At 50.4% G+C, this 14,064-nt stretch overlaps 6 protein-coding genes across 6 annotated transcripts; 5 read left to right on the top strand and 1 right to left on the bottom strand.

The window, feature by feature from the left end:
- Positions 1-447: 447 nt before the first annotated feature.
- Positions 448-2,516, top strand: PGRI_070280 (pentatricopeptide repeat protein; the record flags this gene model as incomplete). Its single annotated transcript, XM_040794742.1, has 2 exons — positions 448-1,068; positions 1,131-2,516. 2 exons carry the CDS (start codon positions 448-450, stop codon positions 2,514-2,516), a joined length of 2,007 nt encoding a protein of 668 aa, XP_040649073.1.
- Positions 2,517-3,163: 647 nt separating this feature from the next.
- Positions 3,164-3,622, top strand: PGRI_070270 (uncharacterized protein; the record flags this gene model as incomplete). The annotated part of the gene is made up of 1 exon (XM_040794741.1): positions 3,164-3,622. One exon carries the CDS (start codon positions 3,164-3,166, stop codon positions 3,620-3,622), a length of 459 nt encoding a protein of 152 aa, XP_040649072.1.
- A 388-nt stretch (positions 3,623-4,010) lies between these two features.
- On the top strand, positions 4,011-5,714 carry PGRI_070260 (putative phosphatidylinositol-3,4,5-trisphosphate 3-phosphatase; the record flags this gene model as incomplete). The annotated part of the gene is made up of 3 exons (XM_040794740.1): positions 4,011-4,013; positions 4,068-4,152; positions 4,204-5,714. The coding sequence occupies 3 exons, from the start codon at positions 4,011-4,013 to the stop codon at positions 5,712-5,714; spliced, it is 1,599 nt and encodes a 532-aa protein (XP_040649071.1).
- A 377-nt stretch (positions 5,715-6,091) lies between these two features.
- On the bottom strand, positions 6,092-8,467 carry PGRI_070250 (putative phospholipase A2 (PlaA); the record flags this gene model as incomplete). The annotated part of the gene is made up of 1 exon (XM_040794739.1): positions 6,092-8,467. One exon carries the CDS (start codon positions 8,465-8,467, stop codon positions 6,092-6,094), a length of 2,376 nt encoding a protein of 791 aa, XP_040649070.1.
- A 337-nt stretch (positions 8,468-8,804) lies between these two features.
- PGRI_070240 (EXO70 family protein) lies at positions 8,805-10,799 on the top strand (the record flags this gene model as incomplete). The annotated part of the gene is made up of 3 exons (XM_040794738.1): positions 8,805-9,088; positions 9,149-9,366; positions 9,421-10,799. 3 exons carry the CDS (start codon positions 8,805-8,807, stop codon positions 10,797-10,799), a joined length of 1,881 nt encoding a protein of 626 aa, XP_040649069.1.
- Positions 10,800-11,060: 261 nt separating this feature from the next.
- Positions 11,061-12,929, top strand: ade13 (adenylosuccinase ADE13; the record flags this gene model as incomplete). The annotated part of the gene is made up of 8 exons (XM_040794737.1): positions 11,061-11,112; positions 11,197-11,283; positions 11,362-12,089; positions 12,146-12,262; positions 12,312-12,384; positions 12,434-12,512; positions 12,564-12,628; positions 12,679-12,929. 8 exons carry the CDS (start codon positions 11,061-11,063, stop codon positions 12,927-12,929), a joined length of 1,452 nt encoding a protein of 483 aa, XP_040649068.1.
- Positions 12,930-14,064: the final 1,135 nt, after the last annotated feature.

The raw sequence follows: 14,064 nt of genomic DNA, 5'->3' as shown, positions 1-14,064 counted from the left end.
CCCCCGGAGGAGACGGTGGTAAGGTCGCTCGGAAGGTCCGGTGGAACGGTTTGATCGAGCATGACCGTGGCGTATCTGGCTCTGTTTTTCACGGCATCTGGGTCACTTGGTCGATTTACAACTACCTCTAAATGTTATATTCCAAAAGCCCAAACTAGACGTATTTCTCTATAACTTCACAAGAATAGTCCGCTGCTTATGCGGTCTTGCGTAGTCTTTTTCGTAGTCTTTGAAATGTATACTTTTTAGCTGTTTGCTCCCCTTCTCAGTTTTATAGATAGGTAGATGACAAGAAAGGCGGAAAAAGCATAAACTGTACAGACGACTCTTCTATGTATCAACCTTTGATGCAATCTAAGAAGCGAATATTCGATGCTGTCACGTGATATCAAGCTCCATATCAAATCCGCGGAGGCTTAGCGTCCGATCAGTTAGCCACAAACGGATATGTCGCGGCGGGCATTGGTCCTTGATGGGCTATGGTACTCTCTGTGTCCATCATTCACAGCCCTGAGCCTCAGTCGATCAACAGCATTCTCCAAATCCAAGGGACGAAACCCGAGACTATACCCACTACCTTCGATTTCTAGCCCGGGCGCTGGTTCGCGCCGATGCTACAACACCTCACGCGACAATAGCTTCAAAGTCCCATATAATGCATCACATCATAATGATCGGAGTGAAGCAAGGGAGCCACGCGAAAATGAATACCGTGACGCTCGCCTGTCTTCAGATCCAACCGCCAGGCCACCCATACGAAAAGGCGGCCCGCTATATACACGAACGCATAGGGTGCAAGACGACCTTTTAGGAAAAACGAACGAATGGCTAGAGTCCCGATTGCAATATGTAATGGACAACAAGCCGAACATTCGACACATAACGCAGATCCTGCGATTGCTCATTCGGGACCGTCATGTGCAGCCGAATGCTCGCCACTACAAGGCGCTTATCCTTGCAAATACCGATAACGAGAGGGGCTCTCCGGAGCTCGTGCGCGGTCTGCTGGAGGAGATGGAGAATAATGGCATTACTGCGGACTCTGGTACACTCCACGGTGCATTGCAGGTAGGTTATACGGTTGACCCGATGTATAAAAAGCGAAGCTTACGATACAATTTCCAATGCAGGTTCTAGCCGTACATCCAGACTACCTCCTACGACAAGAAATTCTCAACAAGCTACGGGACCGGTGGCTCACGCTGAGCCCAGCCGGGTGGCATTTTGTGGCGGCTGGCCTTCTCCGCGAGAACCAGATCGAGCTCGCACTCGAGCATGTTGCATTGATGGAGCGGAAGGATATATTTGTGGAAAACTGGCTCCATAGTATTATTGTATATACTCTCTGCGACCATGGAGAGTTGGACGAGGTGTACAATGTGATGCGTGCGCGCGTCGAGCAGGGCCAGGACATGACCCATCGGCTTTGGATGCACGTGTTGACCGAGGCAGGGAAACATGGCCATTACCCGATGGCACACTATGTGTGGCGACGCATGGTTGAACTGGGCTACATGCATCCGCTCATTGAAGTCTGCGATGACGTATTGAAAATGGCTGCAAAGGCTGGTGATACAGAGCTGGCGGCCTCTGTGTTCCGTTACCTCCGTGAGAGCGGGATTCCGCTCGGGCGCACACACTATGAAGGACTTGTCGCGACACACGTGGCAGCGGGTGATCTGCCTGCTGCATTTGAAGCGCTTTGCACCATGCACGAAGCTCGAATCCCTCTGTCGGATACCTCGACGGAGTGTGTTCTTGCGCACATGATACAGAGTAAAGTTGATCGTCGGGAGGCGTGGCAGATTCTCAAGCGGTTGAAGAATGCGAAACGAACCATTCCCATTGACGCTGTCCGTGTCATCGCGGATCTCTGTGAACATGATGCGCATGACGATCCATCCGTGGTGGACGACGGCGTTGGGTTCTACAAAGAGCTCTATACTTTATGCCCCGAAGGCGCTGACGTTCGAGTGTACAACGCATTGATTCGGATGTGCCGAACGGCCCGCAACCGCGAATCGGGCATGTTCCTAGTGAAAGAGATGGCATCACTGGGGGTTGTACCGAACAGTGTTACTTTCGAGTCTATCATCCTGATGTGTCTAGATGCGGGAAATTTCCGATCCGGTTTCATGTACTTCCAAGATCTGATGAAGCGGGACGCCAAACTCAGCCCTGAAACGCAGCAGGAAATCCGTGAGATCTGTGCCGGTTCTGTGGACGAGTTTGCGATGCGACTACAGTATCACCCCTTCATTCGAGACGACGTGAGAAAGCTAGACGAGGAGCTGCAACAGAAACAGAGGGATAGGGAAGCGAATGAGAGAGTTGGTCGCCACCCTGTACCACCTGCAGTTCGTCGACTGAGCATGTCAGACGAGCAACGACGTGATTACAACAAAGAGCGTCGAAAGAAGAAACGAAGACGCCTTGCCATTGAGCAAAATATGAGAGAGGAGGGTTGGGATGAATGGGAAGCTGGTGGCACCGACAATGGCTCCAAGTCTGAGTGAAAATCGAATCCTTTCAATGTCCTTTGGCATATTTCAATCTCAGAATTTTCATTTCCTAAACGGCATATTGCCTGGAATATGCAGCTAAACTGCAAGCCACAATCCTTCTCAGGAACAGAACTTCAATTCCCTTTCTGGGAATGTCACACAATTTTCGACCTCGGTCAGTATGTATATATCCTGTACTATAAGCCTCTTCCACTTGTATTACCCAAATATTTGCCCCAGCATCATATCAAATGTTATTTCACTATTCTCACATAGAAAAAGCAAATAAAATAAACCCCTGGAGATGAAAGACCTTGTTCCCTGTTGGTGGATCCATATACTATAAATAGTCAACCCCGGATTGAAAGAGATGATAATCATGAAGTAATTGTTGGACAAGTACAACCTTTGACATTCAACAGTCATCATTCGAAGATCATGGAAACAAGAGTTTGATCATAACTATTATATCCTGAAAGGTCATTGGCAACATTCCCCTGAAAAGTGATCGGCGTTGGGTTTCTGCCAAGAGAACCGAGAAAGGGAAATGCCGTTAAACGCCAGCCTCTCTCAACTATATAATTCCCCTCCCTCCCTTACATATTCTATCTATCCAACTATTAATTTATCTCCATCCAAAAGAAAAATCCAAATTCAACATGAAACTCGCCACCATCCTCTCAATCGCCCTAGCAGGCTTAACCACTGCACGCCCTGCTGCCCTAGAGGCCCAAAAAGTCCAAACAATCACCGACGACCTCATCTGGAGTGTATCCGACTTCGTCATCGGCTGTTCCCAAGGTGGCTGCGTCTTCAGATACGACATCACTGGTGACGAGAACGAAATGACCCCTAAGTTCAGCACCCATTGCGACGGCATTGTAGGCCAGGCCACCCTCTGCGAGGACAATAACATCACGACCACTGTTTCCCCTGCCGGTTGGACCGCTGATTCAAAGGCACAGTGGGAGGTCGGTGTCGTCCACACCTGGAAAACCTGGCTCAGCGACGACTCCCTCGCGACTTGGTACCAGCATGGCGTGAAGAATGCTACCGTCCCTGACCGCAACCCTGTTCATTTTGTTATGAAGCCTACGAAGGAGTACGGCATTGCCTAAATTGCTTCAGGTCTCAGGTCTCTACTTGCTTTGAATTGGGAGAATTTGGCTGTTTCCTTTCTAATATAATGGAGGGTCTTAATGGGTCTGTTTTGAGCATGCGACATGTGGCCCAATTGGAAATTTCTAGGATTTTGTGATGGAAATATTTGTATAATATTAGTCTGGAATCGTACAAAGGAATCAAACTTCTTACTACAATATTTTATACCTCATGTTAGTAGAAGATAGCCCTATGTTTATGTTGGAGAGAGCAAGGGCCTTAATTTACCCGGTGACATCACCGCTACGCCTCAAAAATAACTCCCCGTTGAATTGTATACATTCTCTTTTCCACATTCACATAATTCTGGTGGATATATCTTATAAACATTTATATACTCTGCAAATGGTACGTCAGCTTCACCTCAATAAATTCCCAACGGCTAACCTTGGAATATCCCAGTCATCAATCCTCCGCCAGATAGTGGCAGGTCCAAGACAAAAACACCCAGAAGCAGGACTAGACCTCTGCTACGTGACAGATAATAGTAAAATACCCATTCCACACCAAAACAACTCCCATTAACATAATCCCACAGTTATCGCAACCTCCGGCCCATCAGCAACATACCCCCAACGCGCCTACCGCAACCCACTGGACGCACTAGTCAGCTTCCTCGACACCAAACATGGCACAGACTGGTGTATCTGGGAATTTCGCGCCGAAGGCACAGGATATCCAGACTCAGAAGTCTACGGACGCATTCATCATTTCCCCTGGCCTGATCACCACCCACCGCCATTCGCGCATATTCCCAACATAATGGGCAGCATGCGGAACTGGCTACACCGACTAGACGAGACAGAGTCAGACACGGATAAAAAAGAACGCGTCGCTGTCGTGCATTGCAAAGCAGGAAAAGGGCGCAGCGGGACGATCGCGTGCGCATACCTGATCAGCCAGGAGGGGTGGAAGAAAGAAGATGCGCTGCAGCGGTTTACGGATCGGCGTATGCGGGTTGGCTTCGGGAACGGCGTTAGCATCCCCAGCCAGCTGCGGTATGTCGGATATATTGATAAATGGGCGAACGAGCTGGGGAAACAGTATGTCGAGCGGCCGGTGGAGATCCTGGAGGTTCATATCTGGGGATTGAGGGATGGGGTTAAAGTTGCTGTGGAGGGGTATGTGGATGAGGGGAAGAAGATTAAGTGTTTTCATCTGTTTCACCGGAATGAGCGTACCATTGTTGAAGATGGGGGCTCATGGTCTGAGGAACAAGATGACAAGGGGAACGATATCACCAAGCCGAATCCCAACATTAAGAACACACTCCCTTCATCTGCGACCTGGTCACCGGCGGCATCGGGATCTGACGTCTCCAGCTCGTCGTCTGCGCCGGGCACCAGAGTTTCGGCAATAATCTTCAAGCCTAACAACCCAGTCATTGTCCCCAGCTCGGATGTGAACATCGACTTCGAGCGCCGCAGCAAAGCATCCTATACAGGCTTTGCGATGGTAACTTCCATCGCGCACGTATGGTTCAACTCGTACTTCGAAGGCGGAGCCGAGCACGACTCGGGCGTCTTCGAGACGGAATGGGACGCCATGGACGGGATCAAGGGAAGCGCAAGGAAGGGGATCCGGGCGTTAGACAAGCTGAAAGTTGTATGGCGGTATCCTGCGGCGGAGGCCGTGGAAACCAGTGCAGCCAAGATCAACGGGGAAGGGAAGAAGGGCAAAGATAGCGCGCCGGCAGCAGGGAAACCGATCAGTGAGCCCAAACCTGGCGATCCTATCCACGAAAGCGAGCCGCCTGACTGGCGGGGGGTGCAGGGAGATAAGGAGAACCGGCGTCCTTCTGAGAGTTCATCACATAAAAGTACTGCTGCGAGTATCTCGGGCAAGACTAAGGAGCTGGGACATGCGCTGGAGAAGGAACTTGGACTGCGGAAGCAGACGGGTGATAGTCGGGATGTTAGTGTTTCTGGGAGTGATGATGAGACGACTACTGATGATGAGGGCCGGAAGGTCAAAGTTAAGAAGGTGCATAGCGAAGGGCTTGAGGGGGTGAAGACGAATTATGGGAATGGGGGGAACAGTATAAAATAGATCGGAGCTCTGAGCAGTCGAGTGGGATATAGTATTTAGCCAGGGCTTTAACAAGTGCATATCATAATACATGTACATAGTGCATTTATGAAATACCATTAAATCGTGTTTTATATGCTTGTTATTGTCACAGGCAGTTTACTCCGTATTATGCATAAAGAAGAATAGCTCGCTAGGAACGTGATGAATGTGAAATCTAGATGTCAGATTTTATCTAACTCAAATCAATAGGATAAATGGAAATGAAAAGGAAAGACAGGGGTATGTGAGGTAAATTTTTCAAAAAAAGCGCCGTGTATTCACGATGGCGTGGTGTCCAATGCAGCTTCAACCAGTGTCAGGTTTGGTCTGATGGATTTGGATAAAAGAGCGCAGCATCACAGAGGCACAAAGCCTTCCATCTTCTTCCGAAGCTCTGCCGCCTCCTTCTCCAGTCGATCGGATTTCTTACGCTCATAGACAGCACGGACAACACGACGAGTCTGCTCTTCACCCTCCTTGAAGTTTGCCTTTGCAAGACCAACGACAGCATCTATCTGCTCAGGCGTGTAGATGAAGTTCCAAGTTGACAGGAAATCATCAACATTAGGATCGATCGAGTTGGGTTGCGGAGCGAGGGGCAGTTCTGGGTCTTTGGTTTGAGAGCTATCCTGTCGCATGGACTGAGCAGCTGCACGCGGACGAGTTTTAGGCTTAGGAGGGATGTCCGGTGCGGAAGGATTGGGAATCAGAGGGAAGTAGATAACCGCAATGCCGGCGTCTGGGCGCATCAGGTGGAACTCGGATTCAGAGTGGTCTTCACTGTGTGGAGAATCAAAGAGACGTTTGGATGGTGGAGGCTCATCGTCCGAGGTTCGCTCTTCCGTCGTGCCGACCCAAACGTTGCAATAGCCCAGGTCTGTGCCGGCCTTGGGCTTTTGATCAGTGGGCTGGTTTTCAGATTTGTTCTTGGCATCGGCGATTTTCTGTGTTAATTGTTCCTCGGTGATGTTCTCTGGCTCACGTAGGGCGTCCTCGGTATCCTTAAGGCTCGAATTTTTAGGCCATCCGGCGCCGATGGGCCAACCTTTGACACCGCGTTGCCTGGCGTATCCATCAACCACAGAAAGCCAGTTCTCTTGCTTGACGTCTGCAGATGCATCAAATGCGACAATGACGTCGACATCGCGCCCCGGTCGAATGAGGGGGTAGATTGGAAGGTTGTTGCTCATTCCTGCATCCATGAGACGCAGGTGGGGGTTTCGGAAGATCGACTCTGGACAGGAGTCTGCCAGCTGATCTTTCATACCCATGACGTAGTTGGGTATACCCGCAGGGTCAATGGGGTGCACCTTAATCAGATCTTGGTTCTTTCCTTGAATGAGCGAATCGATTCCACTAAATCCAGCCAGTCCTCTGACTAGAGGCCGGATTTCCTTGTAATAGTGAGACAAAGTTGCACAGAAAGCGCTACCCCAAACACCCATGAGCCCGGGAACTCTCAACTCCGGGATGGGGAGGTTGTCAGCGGAAACAACCTCAGAGCGTCCCGCGTTGAAATGACGTCCCAAAGCCCAGGTTGGAATACCAGCATTGAGTTCTTCACAAAAGAATTCGTACGGAGTGAACTCAAACCACTGGAACCATGCTTCATTTTTTGACTCTTTCACCAACTGTTCAGGCGTTGGCTGCTTCTTGCCCTCTTCGTTTGGGTGTTCGAGGGCCTCGACAGGAATCTCATGTCGCACCGCCGTATAGATGGGAAGTGGATGAGCGCCATTTATCAAATTGGCTCGCTGATTCGACAACTTGAAATCTACATCGGAAACTCCAAGTTCTCCTCGCGGGACCAAGAGTCTCGCTGCGAGAAGCAATCCGTAAATATCTACCAACCCAAAGTCCGCTCCAGGGTCGCCTTTCAGTTTTTCCACAAAGCCACTGAGAAGGTACTTGTTTGTTGGAGCAGTAGTGAGGAGGTTGAGAGCTTCCGGTGGGAATGCAATGTGGACACCAAGGCGATTCTTCAAATGGTCGACAAGCTTGTAGAAGTCTCGCTGCGCGATGGACGAATGATAGAGGGTCTGTAGCCAGCAGCTGCCACTGACACCAGCCGTGTAGGTAATACAGTCCCACAGCCCTGCTTCCTGTGCTGCCAGGTAAGAACCGGTTCCCGCAACTAGGGCGCGCAGACCACCTCCCGAGCCACATATCGCAATGACTGGTACATCTTCGGGGTGGATGTCCTCCTCCGGTATGTTGAGGTAGGATGACAATGCTTTAACGACCTTCCGTTGTCGTTGTTGCCTGAATATCTGTTCTTCGTCGCAGAGATCCCCACTTACTCGTACCTCGGCGTCGCGGAGAATCTCAGGGTTGATATCGGGGTCGTGTGCCTCCTTCCAGATATCGTCCGATAATGAGCCGGGCGACTGCGAGAGCTCTCGCTGGAGTTTTTGGGCAGTAGCTGGTAGGAATTTCGTCCAGTCCGGGATAATGTAGTCTGTGATGTTACCTACCTCTGCCCACTCGGAGCTAACAGTTTGCTTAACCCCATCGAGCTTGTCCCATATGGATCCATTGTCCTTGCCATCTTCACCGCGACCATCTGAACCTCCATTGGACCCAGTAGACTCCGAGCCATTGCTATGCCGCGTTCGAGAAGTAGTGAATTGAGCTCTTGATTGTCTGGGGTGGGACAATTCCCCCACAGTGTATGCAGCTAGGGCAGCGGGAGGTACCGTCCATTTCAGACGAGTGACCCTTGCAGCGCACATCGTAGACAGGGAGCTGTGGGCAAAGTAAGAAACCTGCTGCATGCAGTGGGATCCATTGAAGGACTCCCAAACCTTGCCTGCCTTTTTCTTGCAAGCCAACCCGTTTTGGAACAGCTCGCAAGTGCATGACGTAAATTCACGTGATAAGTCATGTGACAACTCCGCATGGGCCGCTGGCTTCTTTGGGACTAGCGTGGCGGAGCTCCTTATCACTGGATGGAGCTCGGAGGGGACAATCAATCCATTCCATTTGCCCTTGAGGACATGAGGGGTCCTGGTGACATGTGATATGTTCTTTCTGGATTGATTTTGCCTGATCTGCATCTCATAATTAACCATGGTGGCGCCAAGGAATACCGCCTACGCCGAGGAGAGCGCGGAGGTTGAGGTCCTGTATGCCAACCTGGAGAAGCTCAACCGACTCACGAAGAAGATCCAAGGCTCTATGGTACGCCTGGAGACAGGAGGAAAAGTTGTCAAAGAAGCCATTGGTCCCATCTATAGCAACACACAGTCCCTTCAAATCACCAACAGCAATATCGACAAGGTCAACGACGCCATCGATCGCCTGCGCCAGCCTCTCGATGCAAAGAACCGAGAAGATGGCATCATTCGCGCAGGGTATGTATCTTTTGACTATCTTTGATATACAGCCCGAGTCTTTTGCTGACTGTTCTTCAGACCACAGAGCTCCGGCCTCACGCAGTATCTGTCTGCAGTGAAACGTGTTGAAAAGGCGCTGGTCGACCTCAACACAACAAACCTGCGATCGAACCAGAATGCGATCACCGACTTCAACTCCCTTTTAAACACAGGAAGCGCAAAACTTCAAGAACTACTGCGGGGAGAATTAAGCCAGCATGCCACTCCGATCGAGCCCCTACACTACCTGACCAAAGGTACACATATCACCACCAGCCGAGTCAGACAAAACTAATGCGCGACGCTTCTAGATCTCTCTTTTCCATCAATACCCGAAGAAACTATCTCCCATATGGCGCCCGTGTGCTCGGTGGTCGGCTCCGCATCCATCCATGGATCTCAGCGCGGCAAGGGGGATAACCCCGCGCTGAAGGTGTATGCGGACGTGCGAGGACCGTACATCACATCCAGCTTGCAGAACCTCGCCATTGCGTCGCTCAATACTGTCAAACGGCGACCTACCGATGGCCCTTACAAACAGGGTACTAATGGTATTGGAATCTACTCCAATGCGCTGGAGGCCTTTATAACCACCGAGCACAGTATCATCGTGCAAATGTTCACTGGAGATCAGCAGGGCCTGGCATTGCAGGCTACCTTCTTCCCAGCTATGGGTGAATATTCCAAAACACTGCGTGAGCTCAACCAGTATATAAAGGCCAATCTCATGACGGACTGCTTCTTGGCTTTTGAGATCATCGAAATTGTGACTGCGATGTCATATCGGATTGACTCCAAGGCAGCGGAACTGAAGAGCCTCTTGATCGAGGCTCTTCGGCCTGTACGGGAGACTGCAAAGTCGTCCCTTTCTGAATTGCTCGAGGAAACGAAGCGCAAAGCTACTACTGCACCACTCCCACCGGATGGTGGATCGATACCTCTTGTGGAGGAAGTTATGAGCTCATTGGCCACACTGACAGGATACTCGGGTCCTTTGGCTTCTATCCTAACTTCTTTGGGAGACGGAAACTGGCGTGCTAAGTCTAACACCGCTGGCTCGGCTCCTCTAGATGTAGGCCCAGACAGCAGCACCCTTCTATCGCATTTCATTCTAGATATGATCGAGGCCTTGATGACCTCCCTGGAAGCTCGAGGTCGGGCTTTCCACCGGTCAAAGGCAGCGCTTGGTGTATTCTTGTCCAACGTGTTCTGCGTAGTAGACCGGTCGATCCGACAGAGCTCAGAGCTAGCACGTTATTTGGGCAATCCCGACAGTATTGCCCGGATCGACACATTCCGCAAGCGCGCGACATCTACCTATCTCGATGCATGGAAAGAAACTTCCCAGTACCTTCTTGATGTGCAATATACCTCACGTGGAGCACAGCGCAACTCCAGTGGCAACGTGGATTCAGGTGCCATCGTCAAGTCCCTATCGTCCAAGGATAAGGATGCAATCAAGGACAAGTTCAAATCATTCAACGCGAGCTTCGATGAAATGGTGTCTCGGCATAAAACCCTTCACATGGAGCGTGAGGTGCGCATTGCGCTGACTCGTGAGCTGCAAACTGTTCTCGAGCCTTTGTATGCACGGTTTTATGATCGATATGTGGAGATCGACAAAGGCCGCGGCAAATACATCAAGTACGACAAGGCAAGCCTATCGGTACAGCTGGCACAGTTGTCTTAATTTTCCGGAGCGAAGATTAAAATTACACAGGACTGTCATTTATACGAGCTAATATCATAATATGCCACAACATCTGCCCTAACCTCCCATTAGAAAAACGTATATTGTCATGTGACATGTAGATCATAAGGTTTCCGATAACGTGATAAGCCCCGCTAAAGCCGGACTTGCAGCAAAATTCCTTGCTCGCACATTGCCTTGTCCCTGTCCTATCCTCCTGTTACTCAATTCTTGGTTTGAGTGTCTCAGACAACCGACACAATGTCCGGAAGCAACGATGTCTACCAGACCCCCCTCAACTCGCGCTATGCGAGTAAGTCGGTCCCAACTACCCCTCCATAGGAGGGAGAACCCCGGAAATTGTATAGATCGGGATTAACCATACTCAATTGATCAGGCAATGAGATGAAGTACCTCTTCTCCCCCCGGAAGCGCTTCTCCACATGGAGACAGCTTTGGACCTGGCTTGCGGAGGCTCAACAAGGTACGGGAGAGTCGAGTTTCAACCGACATCGGAGGTTATTAAAGCAAGACATGCAAATTGACTGAATCATGGCTACAGAGCTTGGACTTCCTATCAGCACCGAGGCCATTGAGCAGATGAAGGCCCACCAGCTTATCCAGGATGACGAGTTCGCCGTTGCTGCCGAGGAGGAGAAGCGCCGCAGACACGATGTCATGGCCCACGTCCACGCCTATGGCCTGGTTGCCCCCGCCGCCGCTGGTATCATCCACTGGGGTGCTACCTCATGCTACTGCACCGATAACGCCGATCTGATCCTGCTCCGCGACGGTCTCGACATCCTCATCCCCAAGCTGGCTGTTGTCATCGACAAGCTGTCCCAGTTCGCTCAGCAGTACAAGGACCTTCCTTGTCTTGGATTCACTCACGGTCAGCCCGCCCAGCTGGTTACCGTTGGCAAGCGTGCTTGTCTCTGGATCCAGGATCTGCTGATGGATCTGCGCAACCTCGAGCGTACCCGTGATGACCTGCGCTTCCGTGGTGTCAAGGGTACCACCGGTACTCAGGCATCTTTCCTGCAGATCTTCAACGGCGACCACGCCAAGGTTGAGAGCCTGGACGAGCTTGTTACCGAGAAGGCCGGCTTCAACTCCGCTTTCATCGTCTCCAGCCAGACATACTCGCGCAAGATCGATGTTGATGTCGCCAACGCTCTTGGTTCTTTTGGTTCTACCTGCGAGCGCATTGGCATTGACATCCGTCACCTTGCCATGCTCAAGGAGGTTGAGGAGCCTTTCGAGAAGGACCAGATTGGCAGCAGTGCCATGGTGAGTTTGCTTTTCTGTTGTATTAATTGGGTCTTGTCTGATAATCGGATCTATAGGCCTACAAGCGCAACCCCATGCGCTCGGAGCGTCTTTGCTCTCTTGGACGTCACCTGCAGAACCTCCCCAAGGACTGCTTGGACACCTACTCCGCTCAGTGGTTCGAGCGATCTCTCGTGAGCTTACCCCGGGTTTTATTTAGAATCTTTTATTAACTTGTACTAGGATGACAGTGCCATCCGCCGTATCAGTATCCCCGAGCTGTACCTGACTGCTGACGCCTGTCTCATCCTCCTGAGTGAGTTTTCGGAATTAAAAAATGATCGGAGTATAGCTAACCGCTTTAGACAACGTCTCCTCCGGCTTTGTCGTCTACCCTGAGGTCATCAAGCGCCACGTTAACGATGAGCTCCCCTTCATGGCTACGTGAGTACAGATCCGAATAATCTAATAGGAAAAGCTAACACAGTATGTCAGCGAGAACATCATCATGGCCTGTGTCGCCAAGGGTCTCTCCCGCCAGGACGCCCACGAGGAGATCCGTAAGTTTCTCTCCCTATCTTCCCATCCGAACAAATTCTAATGTACCTAGGTGTCCTCTCTCACCAAGCTGCCGACAACGTCAAGAAGCAGGGCAAGGACAACGACTTGATCGAGCGCATCCGCCGCACTGCCTTCTTCGACCCCATCATCTCTCAGCTGGATACCCTCCTGGACGCCAGCACCTTCGTCGGCCGCGCCCCGCAGCAGGTTGAGAAGTTCACCTCTACTGAGGTCGCCGCTGCCATCAAGCCCTATGCCAGCACCATTGCTAAGGGTGAAACCTCCTCCCTTTTCGTTTGAGGTACCTTAGTGTATATTTAGAAAATAAAAAGAGTTAGAAGTATAATGCAAAGCATATGTGGGAAATTTCCCCCCCACTTTCCTGCTTCCCCGATGCCCCGCGCAAATCTTTTTTGGAGGGGTTTAGATAAGAGGGGTCAATTTGTCAATTATATAGAAGTTGATTCTAAGAAAAAAAGGTATAGGATATTCCACTTTCGTATAATGCAGAGAAAGCTCTGAAATACAATTCAACCCCAAAAAAATCCACCCAAACATAAGAGAAATGATCAGGCTATTAGCCTAATCATATATGCAATGGAAACGCTGAGATGCAATAAACAAAAATGCAAAAAAGAAAAAAAAAAGGGATATCTGTTGGGGTCAATTGCCGAAATAGCAGATATACTCCGTATAGAAGTCTGTCGATTGAGAAGGAATCAAAGCTGGCGTTGAATCCAACCCATTGACTATCACCAAATGCCCATGTTATACCGGAGAACCTCCGGAGCCACGGAAAACGCAAATCAAGCGAGCAACTCGTGAAGTGCAATTTCCCCCCGGGCCTCACGGGGCCAATCCCACAGCCAATGCATCTCTGCCCAAGAACAGACCCAAATATCCACAGAGCCAAGAAGCCTCAGTCGAACCCGCAATGGGTTAAACCCCCACTCCCAAACACCTCCCTAATCCGAAACGAGATTCCCCCCACCACACACACAGCCTTTATTTTTGTTCCGGTTGAGGGGTTTCGGACGGTGGGAAGAATAGGTCGCGGACTAGCCAGACAATATAAAGGACGGCCAGGACCCAGAGGGTAGCCATGAGCTTGTAGGTTGAGGAACGCCATGTGACGCGACGGATGAGACGACGTCCATTGGGACCTTCGATGGGGCCTCGGCGAGGACCGTTTGATTGACTTGATTGACCGTTTAAGCCGTTTGATTTGGACTGCATGAAGGGATATGCAAGTGCCTCATTCATCTCGCTGTGTGATATTCGACGACGAGACATTGTTTTCCGGAGGGTATATATCGGAGCACGTATTCCTCCTGTGATCCCGGGAGAAGAGTTATAAATCGCACAAAGAGATGAAGAATTGATAGGAATATTTTTTTTTTTTTCTTTTCTGATTTAGGGTAGAATTGATTGTTTT

This window comes from Penicillium griseofulvum (genome assembly GCF_001561935.1).
Source record: "Penicillium griseofulvum strain PG3 chromosome Unknown contig_92, whole genome shotgun sequence".
NCBI lineage: Eukaryota > Fungi > Ascomycota > Eurotiomycetes > Eurotiales > Aspergillaceae > Penicillium > Penicillium griseofulvum.
Note: the sequence above shows the minus strand (reverse complement) of the source record. Positions and strands in the feature narration are given on the sequence as shown.